Source organism: Limulus polyphemus, unplaced genomic scaffold (genome assembly GCF_000517525.1).
Source record: "Limulus polyphemus unplaced genomic scaffold, Limulus_polyphemus-2.1.2 Scaffold913, whole genome shotgun sequence".
Lineage (NCBI taxonomy): Eukaryota > Metazoa > Arthropoda > Merostomata > Xiphosura > Limulidae > Limulus > Limulus polyphemus.
In genome coordinates, this window is record NW_013666523.1 from 301,299 (window position 1) to 320,129 (window position 18,831).

The 18,831-nt window shown below is 34.3% G+C and overlaps 1 protein-coding gene across 1 annotated transcript in view; it reads right to left on the reverse strand.

The window, feature by feature from the left end:
• Positions 1 to 371: 371 nt before the first annotated feature.
• Positions 372 to 18,831, reverse strand: part of LOC106461202 (scaffold protein salvador-like) — a 35,191-nt gene continuing 16,731 nt past the window's right edge. The window contains exons 4-9 of the mRNA XM_013920999.2: positions 17,655 to 18,209; positions 16,921 to 17,136; positions 14,149 to 14,605; positions 13,781 to 13,944; positions 12,975 to 13,036; positions 372 to 10,071 (exon numbers count right to left, since the gene is read on the reverse strand). Coding sequence (XP_013776453.1) covers positions 9,886 to 10,071; positions 12,975 to 13,036; positions 13,781 to 13,944; positions 14,149 to 14,605; positions 16,921 to 17,136; positions 17,655 to 18,209 — 1,640 coding nt within the window. The 3' untranslated portion in view covers positions 372 to 9,885. The remainder of the gene's footprint in view (positions 10,072 to 12,974; positions 13,037 to 13,780; positions 13,945 to 14,148; positions 14,606 to 16,920; positions 17,137 to 17,654; positions 18,210 to 18,831) is intronic.

Here is an 18,831-nt window from a genome sequence, read left to right on the forward strand (position 1 = left end):
TAGATTCCCATTATGGATGTGAATTTAACTACTGACCAGAGATCTGTGAACTGATTTCAAGACTGGAGTTTGGAAAACAGTACATTACTGTGCATATAATAGCCAGTGATTTAGGACTTGACATATCAGGATATTTCCAAGAATTCACGCTCTTGTTGGATGTAATTCAACCAGTTCATTTAGTGGAAAAAGAAAAAAAAAGAAATGGATCAATATTCTCTCAGATAACCCTGACATTTAGCAAGGGTAAAAAGAGTTAGAACAACCCATATGACACAATCTGCTCACAAACTTGCATCTTATGTTTACGTAAAGAAAAAGCAGTGTGTACCACTTTATGAGCTGAGGTATGAATGTTTTTCCAAGAAATGTTTGGCTAGTGGCATGTTACCACCAACAATGGATGATTTCCAATTTCACCTTCAAAGAGTGAATTACTGATCACACACAGGGTTCCACAATGAAGCCAAGGCTGCTTTAACCAGTTGAGAAAGAATGGCATGTAGATGTAGACAGTCAAATGACAGTGCCCACTCAGAAATCAAAACCATCTGCACCAGATGGATTATAAATCTTCACAAAATGTAGAGTCAAAGGTGACTGTAGCAACAGCAAACATGTTCTGTATTAATGCCTGTGATTAAAAACAAAGGGGCCACTATAGCAATAGCAAATGTACCATTTAGATATATGTTCTTTAAATCATAATCCAGATCTGGACAGTGATGAGGTTGAGAGTGCTAAAGAGTGCAACACTGCTGATGGCTAGAGCTTTGCTTCATAAATGCAGTGGTTATGAATAGGAAAGTCCCTTTATATTAGCACAAATCCTATGCTGGATATTATTCTCATTAACTGAACAATACAAACTGAAACATTTTATTACAAGTTTTGATTATTTCTTTATGAGCATTTTTAAACAAAATATACAAATACAGCACTGTAAAATTACATAAGTAAACTACATATTTCCCTGTAGTTCAAAAGGGAATTTGTAACTTTAACTACCTTCGGCATGTTAGTTCTAACATACAGTTGTATTACAATATGAAATAAACAATAAAATAAAGATTCACTGGAAAGAATCTGCTAGTATCTCTAATTCATATTTTTGACCTAAAATAATATACATGTATGAATGGTAATGACAAAATAAAACCTTATGAGAAAATGTGCAAATTGGCTGTACTAGCAATTTTTGACAAATAGCTCTTCCAAAAAAGGTGCACTGCAAATCTCAAGTGCATATAGCAGTTTTGAACTACCTATGAATAAGAATAAATCATGGAATATTTGGAATTTTTCTAAGAGGTCAGGTGTGTATGATGACTTGCACCCGATCTCTAGGTCCTGGCTGTAGTTAAGATAACCAAAACTTTCATGGAGAGGAAAATTAAAGCTGCCTTTGCTTTCCCAATAGACCCATGCCAATTATTCTTCATTATCAGTACATCAAATATTCTATCCTTACAGAATCATTTTAACTCACACACTTCTGTTATTATAAAGTTTGAATACTCTTTTCTGTCACACTTGATATACACATTCCAGCCAAATGTATCTGTATACTCCACTGACAGTATGACATGGCCTACCCAGCTTGACCTATAGGAAATTTAGTAAATATATATTCAGAAACACCAAATGGTAGGTATATATAGCATCAAATTGTGTCCATGATGCCAAATTGTAAGTTTAATAGACAGAGCCATCCCTAGGCAAGATTGTGGCCTGTGCAAACTTTGTATTCAGCACCCCTGCTCCTGTAAAATTGTGGGGGAACTGCTAACTGCAATGTCAATTTTGGTGCCCCTTGGAATGGCTGCCCTGTGCAGGTGCACATGTCACCCACCCCAAGGGCCAGCTCTGTTAAGAATAAAGATTACACTAGAAGTGTGGAAAATTATGAGATAATCTCAATGCTTAATTGTACATTATTTACTATCCATCAGACTATCCACTGGTATGGGGAAAACCAAAAGTATTGAAGTATAAGAAAATTTCACTGGTTAAAAATGAGAAAGTGATACTAAAAAACACCTTTGTTACATTTCTTGTGACTTTACTGCATTCAGTGTAGCTACATGTAAATGGGTACCACCTTTGAGGACTATGCAGCATTCTCTCCATTAATGTATGTACTTAAGAATGGCTAGAATATGCCAAATGTAGTTCAAATTCATTTCCCTTGGTGTAAGGCCCATCACAACTGGGATCTTAACATACAGTTGTAAAATTGGTGGAAAGATAAATCACTTGATCCAATTTTGAAATCATGATCAAATACAAGTCTGTAAGCAGGTGAACAGTAAAACTGTTATAAATTGTCCTTCAAATGTTATGATATGGGCTGTTTCTGTTCACTTGACAAAGAATCTATCTTTGAAATGTATGCATGTCTAAATATTCATCAACATTAAAAAATATTACGTGCACATATTCCAGGAGATAGCATGATGTCACTGGATATTTTTAAGTCAAAAAGATAATACTGCTAAGAAAAATCTAATGTCTGTATCAAAAAACAAAATCAATTATGGAATGGCTGATGAGAGATGAAATACTACTCTAGGAAACATTACTGGGGCCATCTGGTGGGGTGACTCAAAGGATTATAGACCACAGCATTCTGGTTATCAATGACTAGTCCAACTTTTGAAAGTGTCATGGAGACAAATTGATCCAGATGCTTTTTTCTAATCAAGTTGAAAGCATGACTCACAGAATAACAAAAGTTAACACTTTTCAACACTGAAAATTTATTTGCAATAAATACCCCCATTCACATAATGGCTTTCCTTGATTTATGCTACCCTCTATATGCATAATTTTCACTTGCCATGAGCTTTGAGACTCACACCTAACTTCATGTGATTACACGTGGTATAACTGCATTGTAGTATGCAAACAAGCATGTGACAACCCTCCACCAATATTAGTGCGACACACCCTCTTGTCGCTGCTGACTCCCTCTGTAGTGTAGAGCACAATCATCACTTCAAGATTAAGCAAGAAAATGTGTGTCAGAAATACATTTTCAATGTTGGAAAATGTTAACCTCCAAAACGATACTTCCACTCACATAATAGTTAGAAACGGTGCTCAGAGAACCCATGGAGCATGATACCCCAAACCATGAAAATAAAGGGTCACACCCATGGGAGACTGCACTTCACCTGTACCAGGATATACTCTTCGCACCCTGAATGAAGATACATGTTGCTAAGCCAAGTGGAAAAGGACGTGTCAGATGGTGAAGAGTGTCTACGGTACATCAGACCATATCTGGTGGATCAACTCCAGTCCAAAACCAGGAGGCATCAGGTGTGTGTTTTCCAGTCCGTAGTAGGAGAAGGGTCCTCAAATGTCTTCCCCTCTAGTCCAGGAAGCAGAAGGGAAAAAGCAACTTCTGTTCCAATAACCTAGACAGGGCAAGTGTGCAAACCCAGTACACAAACAACACCAGGCCACTCGGGAACCCAACATCCAAGCAACAGTAGAAAGGAGGAATGCAAATGTGGTGGGTCAACTTCAGTCCAAAACAAGGCAGCATTGAGAATTTTTCATCTGGTGCACAGCATGAGGAGGGCCCCTCCCAACAACATGTGTGAGGACTTATTTTAGCTGGTCCTGCACCAATCCAACACCAGACTGCTTGGGAACTGACATCCAGGTAGTAGTAGGATGGGTGAATTGCATATGGCAGATTCTTCCAGTCCAAAACTGGGTGGCATCAAGTATGTGACTTCCGGCCCACAACAGGAGGAGAGTACACGCTCTCTACACCAACAGAACACCACCATCTTACTCTCTGCTGAGTGGAAGTGGTCACACTCAGGAGGAAGTCTCCATGGTCTATCACTCCAGCAGCTAGGAACACACAAATGGCAAAGACTTCCATACTCCACTAGAAGATGGAGGGAATGCAGTGGGGAGTTTAGAGGAAGGCAACACCTTAAGACTTTGAAAAGCAGTAAGCTCCTGATTTATTCAAATAGGATGGAGGGAAGGGCACCAATCCTCACACTGCTTTACTCATGATAGTACATGAGTTGGTATGGTCTGGAATGGACCTTATTTATGAAGCAATATAATGTAAGAAACCCTTGAGTAGTCTTGTGGAACACCTCATCTAATCAGTAAGCATTACAGACCCTAAAGGTTGCATGGTGCAGATTCAAAGTTAAGTATACCCAGACAGGCACCACTCACCACTGAGTGGGATCCAGAGATGTAGAAATAGGTCACTGTAAAAGGAATATATAAGAAAAAGAACTTACCCACTCAGAGTCAGCAAATCATGTAGAATGACAACGAGATGAAGTCAATATCCCAAAGAATGATAAAGAGAATGTGTGATGTTAGTATGGAGGGCAGTTCACATGCCAGCCTGCATGACCTCCAGCAACAAATGATGGAAGTGAGCAACCAGAGAGAGCAAGGTGAGGGATCTAGTGAGATGAAACCTAAAAAGAGTCAATGTGAATCTACATCTAATAAAGCATAGGTTGAATGGATGAGCTGATTTCATCATACCATGAGGGTAATGGGAGAAATATCTCGGGGAGATAAGGAATTCTATTAAATAAATAGATGGAGCAACATGGGCCAAGTAACAATGAATTGCACAAATGGGACAGAAAAAACAATTCCGGTCACAACGAGACTATAAGTGAGAAATGGAAGGAAGGAAAATAGAGGTGAATGCATATTCTCCTTCATGAGCCACAAACATTTTAGGGAGTAAAGCATGAGTAGGATAACAAAGAATAAGAGAATGATGGAAAAAACGATGGTAAGCATCAATGGCATACATATCAGATCTACAGCCATAGGCAAAAAGGAAAAAATAGGACTTAAGCAAAAGATGCTACAGGGATCAAGAGATTAAAGGTGCAAAAGGAAAGAGGGTAAGAGCATGGAAAACAGTATTCTGGCCCTAATCAAGAAGGGCTGTCAGACAAGGACGAAGATGGCAAAAAGAACGAAAGGGAAGGAGAAGAAATACATCATGATAATGGGAAAACTCGAAAACGGTAGGTATAGTTGCCCTGTAGCCAGCAATGGTCGAAAGCGATAAGCCTTGGGCAAACAGCCATGTAAAAATTCAGAAAGATGGGGATAGAAGGACAAGAAATGGAGAAAGCATGAAACAGAGGGAGGAAGAACAAATGGAAAGAGAAAGAAGGAAGACTACACATGAAGAGAATCTGGAACATCTCACAAGGAACCAGACCAAACCCATGTGTGAAGCCGAAGTAACATCACTGCCAGATGGGAGAGAGTGGAGTGAGGTTGAAGGAGTAGGGAGCATGACAGAGGTAAAGGAAGAAGAGGAAAGGACCAGAAAAGGTTAAATAGAGGAAACCACAGCTGAGCTGGCCAGTGCAGAGCAAGCAGGAAACTCAACACAGAATTCACTACATGAATGAGGAAAAGCACATGAGGGAGAAGATGAATAGGAGGATAGGCATAGAGAAAAAAGTTGGACCAGTCCTGACTGAATGCATCCACAGTGAGAGCTGAGGGATGAGAAACCAGGGGCCAGAAAAGTGAAAGTATGGTGTTGAGACAAGTGGCAAAAAGAAGGGGAGTTCCACTGGATCACCAGAAAATCGAGAGACCACTCCATAAGTAGTCTTTTGTTGGGCCTGTAAAGACAATCAGTGACAAGAATTAGGGCACTTGGAATATTACAAGTTATTAGACATATATGCAAAGAATGGGTCCAGAAGAAGAGGTTGAGAGCAGGGAAACAGAAAAAGTGAGACTGGATACTCCCCTAGCAATATATATAGGAGACAACAGCAGATTTGGCTGTATGGATCATCACCAGACGTCCAAAAGCCATCATAAGAAAATGGTTCAAAGTTCGACGTACCACCAAAACTTCTAAGAGAATGACAGGAAGGTATGAATCATCATGGTATGACTGACCCAAAATCACTTGATAATTGAGACATGCCCCCCAACTTGTCAAGGAGGCATCTGGAAATAGATGGAGACCCAGATGTGAGGAAGGAAGAGGAACACCTTCTTTGGTATTGGGTGTATCAAGTCATCAGGTGAAAGCTTTGAGTAAAGAAGGAGGAAGGAAAATGGTGGAGGACAAGGGAATGCAAGTGAGGAACTATTGATCATGCAGAGTCCATTATAGACCTTGCAAATGAGCATGACTCAAGGGGAGATGAAATTCCAGGGAAGCCCAAGTCCCCAACAGAGAGAGAACCTCCCATACAGTGAAAGAAGAAGAGGATAGGGCATGAGAAACTAATTTCTCCATGTCCCTCAAAAAAAAAGTGCATATGAGAGAAAAGGAAGACAAATGGACTAGAGTTACAAGGGCATCATACCCGAACAAACTCTAGCAACAGATCAAACAGATATGAAGGGATAAGGCTAAGGAAGATAAACAAACCACTGTAGAGAAAATAAGTGAACGAGCATCTGCCAAAAACCCCTCAGGGGAATGGTGGATTACCACTGAGAGAAGGTGAATAGATGAAAAATAGTGGAAAGGGGTAGAGGGTATAAGATGAAGGCGAGAAACTTAAGCCTAAGAAAAGATGATTGAAAAACAGAAGATCCAATCTCCAAGTTTGAAGAAAAGACTCCAGAGTTTAAGATTCAAGGAGAGGCAATACAGAATGAAGTTAGGCTTAGCCATACGAGGTAACAAGAAACAGAGGACGAGGCATACTTCACCAAAGTAGTGGTAAAAGGAACTGAATATGGACTAGCATATTTGGATAAAAAGAAGAAGCAAGGAATGAATTACAAAGAAAAGGAATGAAATATACATGAGAAACCTAGTCTCGAAATTATAAAAAGGGCTTAGGTAGATTCAAGACAGCACAGGTATAAGATAAGAAAAAGGTAAGTAATGGGAAAAAACCTGGCAAAATTCCTGCTTTCAGGAATGAGAGATATAAGTGGAGGCATATCAGGTACAAAAGAAGGCACTAGCTGCATGAACTACTCTACCACCCGCTGCACAAAAACTGTCACTTTTCCCAACACTAACGTAGGTATGATACTAGTGTGAACAACATCTTGTTGTCTCACACAAGACAAAGAAGAAGTTACTTATTCTAATGTGGTAATAAAAGGTCACAAAATCTACATGTTTGGTTTGGCTTGTTATGGATTTCGGGCAAAGCTACATGAGGGCTATCTGTGCTAGCTGTCCCTAATTTAGCAGTGTAAGACTAGAGAGAAGGCAGCTAGTCATCACCACCCACTGCCAACTCTTGGGCTACACTTTTACCAACAAATAGTGGGATTCACCGTCACATTAAAACGCATCCATGGCTGAAAGGGCGAGCATGTTTGGTGTGACAGGGATTAAATCTGCATGTACAGAAAATGTTGGAAAGCAAAACTCCAACAATAAATACTTCCACTTAAAAAATGCCTATCTCTGAAAAGTGAAATATAAAAGACATGTTGTTACACATTAGTGCTAAATGGAGAAGTTATGATTGTGCTCTACAGTATAAAGGGTGTCAGCTGCACATGGATGGTGTGTTGCACTTCTATTGGTGGAGTGTTGTCACAAGCTCAATTACATACTTCATGCAGCTATACCACGTGTAACCACATGAAGTTAGGTGGGGCCTTCAAGGCTAGTGGCAAGCAAAAATTGCACATATAGAGTGCAGCACAAATTAATAAAAGCTATTATGTGAAAAGATGTAACTTATCATATAAGAAGATGTTCAATAAAAGTACAGTGTTTTACTATATTAGAAATAATGATCACTACAGACATTCTCTATGAACAGTTATCAGGATACTTTTAGCAGGAGAGTCTATATGTCAACTTGTTCACTCAACTCCTACTGTGTCTTCTGCATGACAGATGTTTTTATCATCAAAATTTATTCTAACATAGTCTTACTTGTCAGTTCCAACTTCAAGCATAATTATTGAAAAGCTACATAACAATATACAAGAAACACTCATAAAACTATATTACAAATCGTGTTCAGTATTCCTTTTATTTTGACCACCATATGAACAGAGAAATTTAATTTGAATACACAAATAGGAAATTTGTCAGAAAAGCTGTTTTTGTTCCAATAATTTTATAAAAATACATAATTTAATAATGAAAAAGCTTATTTATGTAATTAAGGCATCTATAAACACATACACAGTATTTTTGCCTTGAACGATATTTGAATTATGTTTTCACTTTCCATTAGTTTTTACTGAATATTCAGTAATACCTAGAGAACATTATCATGTAACAGCTAAAGACAAAATGATATGTTGAAATTATATAAGTGACAAATTCATAAACTAAATATTTCACTGAAAATTGAACTGCTACATTAAGCTAATATGCCAATAAAATATACAAACTATACAAAATGCCCAAATTTTCCAAGTTTCTGTGCAATTTAGGAGCTGTAAGGTCCTGGAGATTGGAAGGCTGAATGGAGCATTAAAAATGGCCTTTGGTAATAAGAACTGATTATTAACTGAATATGCATGGGGTCAGTCCATTGGATCAACCCTGTAATGGAGAAGGAATATTGCGTATAATTCCAAATTTACTATGTGTATCTACACGGAATGTAGCAAGCTTTAAGTAAATTGTACAAGTCTGATGTACACAACAACTCAAAGGAGTTACAAAGGTAGTTATGCTCAAGAACTAACGATGTTAGACTCGGACTCTGAAAAGTTGGAACAAGATTATGTTCGTGTGAAGAATAAGGATAATTTTGTTCATCATACAGTTTGCATAACTGTATTAGCATAGCCTTTAGAATCTCTGAAATGCATATCTACATTTTTTTTCAGTATTCCCATATAGTGTACCTGTTATTTACTTTCCTCTACTGGGGACTAAATCAGCAATAAAGAGCAAAATTCATAGTTGATAACTCTGACATCAGATACATAATATCACATTGAATGACACTTTGCAAAAGGTTCATGGCCTGTGAATTTTTACCCCCACTCATGCACAATTTTAATGGTTAGTTTCGGACATTTCAACTAAAGCTCCACATAAAATAATAAGTAGTTTATCCATAAAGAAGAACAAGGCATATTTCCTATAACTTTCAATGATGTGTTTGTCCACTGAGCGTTTTGTGACCCAAAGTTTAGCACAAACAAATAATCATCTTATAAATAAAACGAATGTTCGCTAATTATAAAATTTCTTTTTTTTTTACTTGTTACTGAATCAGAAACGTTTTCTATGCCCAATAAGATAATTTTATTCCTTTCACAAATTCTTGTTGGATGATCCTTGGAAAATGAAAACATAACACTACTCTTGTAAAAAATAACAAGATACAAGTTTCAAAATTCTCAAAACACAGTTACTGGTATAAGCTTCTGCTTAGTAGAATTTTCTTAAACAAATTATATACAAAGTTTTACATATATAACACCCTACTTAAATGTCTGATAATTACTTTAAGCATTAAGGCACTAGATGTATGGTCATCTTACCCTTATACTTGTACCTTTAGGCTCTATGATAAAGCTTTCATGGGCCTAAATTTGCATCTACATTTATGTTATTTACAAATCAGGCTTTCTTTCTTGTTTTCCTCAACAGATGGCAGTACCCAATGGAAAGATATAAAACAAAAAGGTATATATATAGTATCATGGTTGCCTAGGAAAATTACATACAGAGTACTTTATATACACATATTTATGAATAATAACTAGGATAGAAGATTTTGCTACTAATTTTGCAATCGTCTAAATCTGCAAGAAAATATTATACTTTATTGACATGAGAAGAGAAGGGTTAAGAGGTCTAAATTCAGCAGTTACAAAAAGAAATCATCTTATCAAGTTTTACACATAAAAGGTAAAAACTAATAAACTGAAATTCATGAAAGCATGTTTCTATTAAATTTCAGATGCAGTAGGAACTGTTTGTTCTTGTGCCATCTCTAACCTTTTACGCTCTTTTTCTCTCATCAAGGCTATGCGGTAAGCTTCATACTTCATGACAATCTCTTCAACTTCTTTCTTGTGTAACCGTTTAAGCATACCTTCAAAACAATCCAGTTCTTGGAGGGGAAACATTTCCCACTAAAAAAAACAGCATTTATATATGACATGTGAAAAACAATAACTGATTACTGAAACAAAATAGATTTATTGTACCCCACACACGTAAAGCAGATAATTAATTAATTACTTTTTTTAAATAAAAATTGCAAAAACATTGTTAGTGTCCAATTAACTAACTAAGTTTACAGTTTTTGCTTTCACAGCAACATTATAAATATATATGCATCAATCAGAGTGATCAAAAAAAGTTTTTTATAAATTTGTTAAAGAACAAATAATAATACCACAGTAATCACAGAAAATACAAATAAAATACATTATCAAATAGCACAAACAGCTATTTCCTTATTAAAAATCACCGGCTTGATAAATAAATCGTCTGGGATTTCAAAAAGTACCTATATTTTCTCATTATAACTAATTATACTTGTTATAAGACATTATTATTAGGCCTATTATATTTTTAATGTCTACATTCTATATCTAGTCCCTTATGAAAAAAATATTGAATAAAAATATTTTTGTTATCACTCCTCAAGGAACATACATAGTTATACATCCCATGATATAACCTGGAACTTTTTCACAGTAAACTCTACACACTCCTGCTGGATGATATATTGCTTGTCACTGTTATTACACACAGTTTAGAGAGAAAACACTAAAATTAAATGAAAGCAGTTGTTAATAGGTAAGAAGATGAATAATTCTAATTGTCTGTTACAATCTGCAATTATTCTAGAGAAAAAAAAAGGTATTTTTGCTTCTTTTTTTTTCAATTTTTTTACAGATAATTTTGCTATAGTTAGTATTAGATAAAGTTTTTCCAAAAAACATTATTCATTTAGGTTCTAGAAGTTACAAAAATGAAAACTTTAAGATGAACGTTATTCTTAGCAAGAAATTTAACTTTACTCAGATTGACTCATTAAAGGTTTCATAACGTCACAAATAAGTTTTCAGCAAAAAATGCTTTATTAAAAAATCAGATTTTTGTGCACAACACACGTGTAATGTTTGCTACAAAGCTTGCTAAATTTTGTAAAGAATCATGTACATTTAGTTATAGTATGTATAGTTTTATGGTTACATATTTGTCCAAATGACCCAGCCCGCATACAAAGAATTAATCTATTAACTCAGCCCACATACAAAGAATTAATCTATTAGTGTCATACTCAAGGAAATAATCCACTAACTGAAATATTATGTTTGTCTTTTGTTAAGCAAATAAGTTACACAATGGGCTATATGTCCTATGCCAACCACAGGTATCAAAACCCAATATTTAGTGTAATAATTTTCTTTTTAGCCATCTTATGAGAATAATGTTTTTATTCTTTACCCATTTTTTGGGAATAAATGGTTAATTGAATTTAACCAATTAATAAGCCTAATGATTAAATGGTTAGCAAATTCCAATAATTGCCCAGCTCTAATTGTATTACAATCATAGAATGATTCAAAAAGAAAATGTACACCAACTATTATGGCTGTCTAAAAAGCCATTTTGAAATGACAGTGAAAATTCAATCATGATTTTTAGAAACTTCTTAAGGCTCTCAGGCCATTTGAATTGTGTGTTTGTGCATACAAAATTACCTTGCTTTAAAGCATTTAAAGCTGTATCAAAACATGTACATGGTATGTTAATATTAAATACTATTTGCAAAACAGCTTTAGTTAAAAGTTGATATTCATATAATGATGCAGAGTTGTAGCCTTAAAAAGAAATCTAAAGAATTTACATCTGCAACTAAAAATTACATTGCCAACCATACTAGGGTGACAAAATATCTTTGAAAATAAACAAAACATACTTAACACCAGACTTCTGCATACTTTATTCTCTGCTAAAACTCCCAAAACCAAACATATAAATTTAATTAATATTAACTTTCTTGTCCAGGTGGGTGCAGTCTGCCTCAAGGGCAAAACTGCACTATTGAAGTAAACCAAATCATTAGTGTTTGTAAATTTCCTCTCGGCATAATATGGCACTCATGGCCTGATAGAAAAAAAGTCATAATAGTTTTGAAGAAAACCACTAACCTGTCCTTGTAACTTTAATACAAGTATAGTTTGATTTTTAATCAATTACTGTTTCTCAATCTCAACTGCTATTATACGATGTAACTGCCTATACCTAACTTCGAGAAGTCATACTCTAATCATTTCAACACATCATGAAAGCTATTTTCCATTCTTTTCACCCATAAAAGCCAATAAGTCTTCTCATGCAATAAAGATTCCCATGGAAATCAGAACAAAAGTGAGAAAGGCTTAGCTTGGTGATACGTTGTTAGAAGAAAAGGTGTTTGTGAACAACTTCCACAACATACAATTACAGTCCTGATACATTTTATCCTTTTACATATCATTTGAATTATAACACTGAAGTATGATACAAAAATATTATTTTATAGAACAAGATAGAGGTAGGCTAAGTTAAATAATTATACACTCAGCTGTATCAAGTTTAATTTGGCTGACAAGACTATTGTGTTAGGTCTTGTTTGCATTAGGACTTTTTGGCTTAAATAACTACTTGAATAGGCAAAGAAAATCATCAAAAAGAAATAGAAAAAAATATATATATATGAATGAATATAAAATGGGCATGAAACTTATTACATTTATTGACTTAAACTTTCTGATTAAAAGTTTTAAAAAGTCAGCTTGCTTCTAAGTTTGATATGGTAAAAAAAGTTATTTTTATTGTACAGTAGTGACCGTAAACAAAGTAAAACTGCATATACTGTTTTATCAATCAAAACAATTATAAAATTTACACTTTATAAAATAAAAATTCACAGGAAAGTTTTAACAGAATGTAGAAAGAGTTAAAAATCGGTTATTAAAATAAACAATATAGATAAGTATTTTTAAAATAACAGTAATAACAAGGATACTATTTTTACCTTAATCTTATGATCAGAAGTTGATGGGGCTTGGGAATATATATACAGCCAGTGTGGTATTTCTGTTAGGATATAACAAAAGATTAGCAAATATCAAGTTGAAGTCATTATCTTAAAATTCTTTCAGTAATAGCAGTAGTAGTCATAACCAGCAGACTTTAGTAAGAATTGTGCTAAATTACCTGTATGCTAAGTACACAATAGAAAATTTAGAAGTAATTAATGTACATCACAAAGTAAAAACCCAATTCAACCTGAATAACATTAACCAATGTAAATTTATGCAACCAAGTGTTCACAAGTGACATGCAATTGTGTGTTTTCAATCTAATTAGTAGAGAACTGTTCTTAGAAATCTGTAAGGAAAAGATTAATATCCTTGACAAGCAGAGCATCAGGTAATAAAAAAGTGTTTTCAGGTATATAAAAATCTGCCAGTACTCTGAAAAACAAATTTTCACAATCTAGTCTTTAAAATCAATATATATACATATACTCACCCTTATTTAAAAATCTCAATTTAAAGACATAAAAACAAACTTACCTATAGCATATTCTAAACAATTAGAAACAAATTAAAAACCCCAATTCCTACAGGATAAGTTTTCTTTGTTTCAAGGTTATTTGTGGAAGCAAATTTTAAATATTAATCATAACATCCCTATCACTACAATAAAAAAAGAAAAGATGATATCTATGGGGAAAAACTAAAACCCTATGCTGGATTTAGATATAAAAATTACAACATTAAAACAATGTATGAATCAATTTTAGTACTCTAGACTTGTTATTAGCAAAATAGTTACCTTCAGTAAGGTATGGATTTGCTGGTACTATTACATTATGTTGGTGGTAAGTATTACGTAGAGGAGGAGGATGATCAGGAACAGCTGGTTGATGTATAACTGGAGTCAAATGACCATACTGTGGAGCACAGGGATGCTCATACTGGGCTTGCTTTGTGATATGGCTATCAAAAAAATACATATATACATGAATTTAAAGTAGTGCACAATACATTTAAATCTAAATTAATTAATGCTAAAAGTTTGTTTTTATTCTGCTCAATTGAAAAAGCAAAGTATATCACTAATAGATAAGAAACTATCCTTCTGAGTACTGATACAAATATTTGCACTCATTATTAGAAGTACAGAGAGATAACAGTACATACTTAAAGTAATAAACTCCATATTCAGGAGATTCAATTCTTTCCCAGCCAGTAGGTAATCCTTCTTTCTCTAATGGGTGGCTCCAGTGAGTAGTTTTAGTATTGTGGTCAATGTAGTACTTTCGTCCACGCATGGTATAGCCAACTGACCAACCTGGTGGTAGCGGTAGCTCCTCTGGCTGCTGTTGTTGCTGCTGGAAATGTTGCTTATGACTGTTGTCTACAGTAGAAGATGCAGTTACTGCTAGAGATGGGTGAGAAAATGGTTTAACACCACAGAGGGCTGGATTGGGCTGGTTATTTCTTCCAGAGCCACTAGCAGAAGTTGGAACTGGAGATGTCACTGATTGTGATAAGTGTAATGGATCTGAGACAAGATGAGAGGATGTATACTGATTTGTAGATTTAAACAATGGAGATAGGAAAGGATGTGGGTCTTGGTGACTGGTAACAGCTTTACCTTGAAAATTAAATAAAAAAGATGAGAGACTGTACACTATATTTAAACAATATGGACAAGAAAGGAATGTAGGTCTTGATGGCTGATAACAGCATTAAATGAAGGATTAAATAAAAAAACAGAAGGATGTATACTGAGTTGTATATTTAAACATTGAGAGCAAAACAAAACATGTATCTTAGTGACTGATAAAAGCCTTATCTGAATAATTAAATGAAAAAGATGAGAGGATGTATACCCAATTTTAAAGTAAGGTGCAAACATTTACTAGTGGGCAAAGAAAATTAGTTTCAAGCCCTGTACTTTTAAATAATTTCTTTTTATCAAACTATAATCAAGGATATAATCATTTTGCCTTTAATATGCAAATAGTTTTCTTAAATGATAATAACAGCAGTTTGATGTAAAAATATTCTAAAAAAGAAGGAGCTTGCAGTGTTTTTATTCAAAAGATGACGACTTTACTTCTAATTGAGCATAAATCAGAAATTGACTGTTTTATTTGCTCCATGGTGTCTTAATTTTTTAACTAAATCTTAATTGAGAACTGGCAGATTTTATTCATGGAATGATGGTACCTTATTCAATTAAAAACAATACTTTTGTAATAATAATAAAAAAAAGTTTTAAAACAGATACTCACCTCTACTTTTGTCAGTGTTGCATTTTTTTATGAATAGTTCTAAATAATATCATAATCAAATTGTTCTACAACCATATGTGACATGCACACATACACTTAAGTGGTTTTGGCACCTTTACATGGTACATCTGTATCATATCATTCCTTCAAGACAAAGATATATACCATTAACTATTCAATCAAAGCCATCTATACTATCTACTCACAATTCATTTGACTCATCCTGGCATATAAAATCACTAAAAAGTAAAACTCCATCTGACACAACAACAGATATAGAAAAAATGAAGAGAGAGTTGAAAAAATGTTAGAACTTTTTCAAAGCTCATTTTGATTAAAAAAAGATACAGTTTAATACAGTATCTTCACTTATTAAAATCCCTTCCAAAAGAAGAATCAAATACTAATTACAGCTACAGTAAGAGAACTAGAAAGAACAAAGATAAATTCAACTCTCAGTTTATAATTCAGGGCAATAGTTACATTAAAATAGTCTACTCCTTTCATGATCCCATGACAAGTTGTCATTTGGTAAGATGTGCAGTCCAAAACTCCTGACACAAGCTCAGCATGACTACATCATGTAAGAAGACAGAAAAAAAACCTCAGATGCCATGAGTGACAATTCATCTGAGATCAATACAAAGACAATAATCATGACTGCAGATACCTAAACAAACTACACCAATTCCTACTGTAGAAAACAAAACTACCAGGGGCATCTGATGAAAGAAAGGATGCACATACTCACAGATGGAACAACAAACTTCATGCCCCTGTCCTCAATAAAAAAAAACAAAGTGAGCTGCATAATACAACTTTATGCAATTGTTTTCAATATACCTAAAGAATGAATGCTAATATTTGCTCAGATTAACCTAGTCAGGGGGTTGGGCTCTAGGGAGGAACTATAATCACTTAGAAAAAAGTAAAACAAATGACGGATGTAAAAATGAAAAATTATAGCAGCAAAGAGATCAGGTGGAACAGACTTTGATAAGCCTCACAATATAATTAATGGTAGATACTTTTAAAACTGACTGTCAAAAGTCAATTTTATGACCTGTATTTCAGAATTCCATCTTTGAGGAATACCCATGTAAGATCTGCTCAGACTTGTATGGGGATTCTCCTCATTAAAATCTACCATGGGTTATTCAACAAAAATATGAACTTGGAAAATGCTTTTATTACAAAGATAGCAATGTACTTGACTCATTCTCCTTTGGTGAGTAATTTTGTTCCTCTGTATCTTAAATTTAGATGTTTCAAATGCAAAGAATTAATATATAACCATATATTACTCTTGTGAAGGATTGTTTTTCAAGATAGGACAACAATGTTAACACCACAGTTTTCAATGGCATGAATGGGTATATACAGAAAATTATTAAGTTCTCACTTCAGAAATAAAATTAGAGTAACACATCAGCTGTAGCCACTTGTCAAACCAATTCAATTCTTTAATTCATAGTTTGTATCAATGGAGGAAAAACTTATACAAGGTGAGAAAACATACTTTAAGACCTACAATAAAACTGTAAAGTTGATTGTATAAAAAAGAATCCTGATTTGGAGATGTGGAAAAATATTAACTTTACCACAATGGATGAGTAAGATAAATATGGAGAATGTCCACTGGTTACACTAAGAAGAAACCAAGCACAACTACCTGTAATATGAGTAAATCCTGCTGGTAAAGGGTGAATATTGCTACGTTCTATGTGGGTAGCTTCCGAATGCTGCTGCTGTTGCTGGGCATAATGTTCCCTAATCTGCTGGTGATAAAGTTGAATTTGGTAGTTTTCATCAAGCTGATGCCAGGCATCTTGGGCAACGTCTTGATCAGCAAAACCTGAAAGTTGAAATCTATCTTCTGGCTTCATACCTGGAACATGACCACATTTATATCACTGCAACAGTGAACTCCTGATAGTTTACAAGACTGTTACTGTCATAAAAATATGAAGCTATTGTTTTTGAACAAAGTTATTGAATTAAATATCACTATAAAGGACTCAAAATATGGAAATGTACAATTTTCAGTAACTGAACTAATAATTTTTATTTTCAAAACTGTATTAGCAGCCTACAACTGACTTTTATGCTACTTTAATTCTTGCTCAAATTTTCAAAGCAGCAAAGAAATCCCTCCCTAAAAGCAACTTGAGTTATTTTTTACACTTGCAATAGGTCAGAACTAACAATAACAAGTGGATTATGATAAGTAAAGTGCAAGTTTTTAACATCATATTTGTTCAACTAAAATTGGATGGAGGTAATTTAAATTCAATATTTCTTTAAATCTCTGCTTCGTATATAAACTTTTTGACACATTATGTCTGACATTGGCCAAAAAGTGAATTAAAGTCTTAAAAACTATTGAAATGTTATACTTTTTCACACCTTGATAATTTCTTTCACCAAATACTTGCTTATCTCTGGTGAGTAAATTTCTACCAGCAAGCTGATTTACATAAACGTGAGACTGGAGTTGATGCTGAGACTGAGCAAAAACAGAGGATGTACCAACAACCTGATGATGTGGATTTGTCTCTGGACCAGGTAAGCACTGAACAACAGGGGAAGGAATTACATTTTCTGCTGACCTCGAGTAGGATTTATGACTAGCAAAATCTCCAACATGACATCCTGGTGTTGCAGAAGCTGGTTGTACCATCTGGGAACTACCCATCCTACATCTTGCTAAACCAAATAAACCTCCAATTCCAACAGCCTTTTCATGAGAAAGTGGCTGAAGAGCTGATTGTGATCCATCATTCTGTTGTAAAACTCCAAGTGTCTGTTGATTCAGAGAAGTTTGAGCTTTGGCACATTTTTGTGCTAAACTAGTTGGATTGGGAGGTTCATGTCCATGAAGTGACAATACACTGCCTTTCTTTGGTTGGACAGCATTCTTCTTTTGTGACTGGTCATTTATTGTGGTCCAAACATTAATAACTAAAAAAGAAAAGAAAATATTACAGTTATAATTCTTGTACCATCATAGTAATCACATACACAAAAATCTACAAAAGATTATGCAAACTATAGCCAGAATATTATGTTAAAAAGTAGAGACAAGAACTAAATATTCTAAGATTTAAAATTAATGATTTTGTATGCAAAATAAAAAACAATTCATATCTCATTACAAATGTAATCATAGTTTGTTTTATTGAAGACTTCTTTTTTGAGAAACATAATGACTTGTTGTTTAATGTGCAGGTGATTAATGTGAAAAAAGAAAATACACAGAATTTCTGAAATAACTAATACCATAGAATTTTAAGATCAAAAAGCATGTTAAAAGCAAAAAGAAAACAATGCAACTCCAAGTCCTACAATATCTTTTATTGAACATATCTGTTTGTGAAGCTTGTAAAAAAAAAGCAAAACATCTTTGTTTTGTTTTGGAATAAAGTAGTTTAAAACAGTTCCATTGTTAAGCAATTTTTTCTTCTTAGTCTTATGTATTTCTAATATATGTAAATGTGGTTAAGATGAAATAAAAAAAACTATTCAGATGCTGTGTAAAAACACAACTTGTATTTAACAAGATTTATACCTATATGTAAAATAA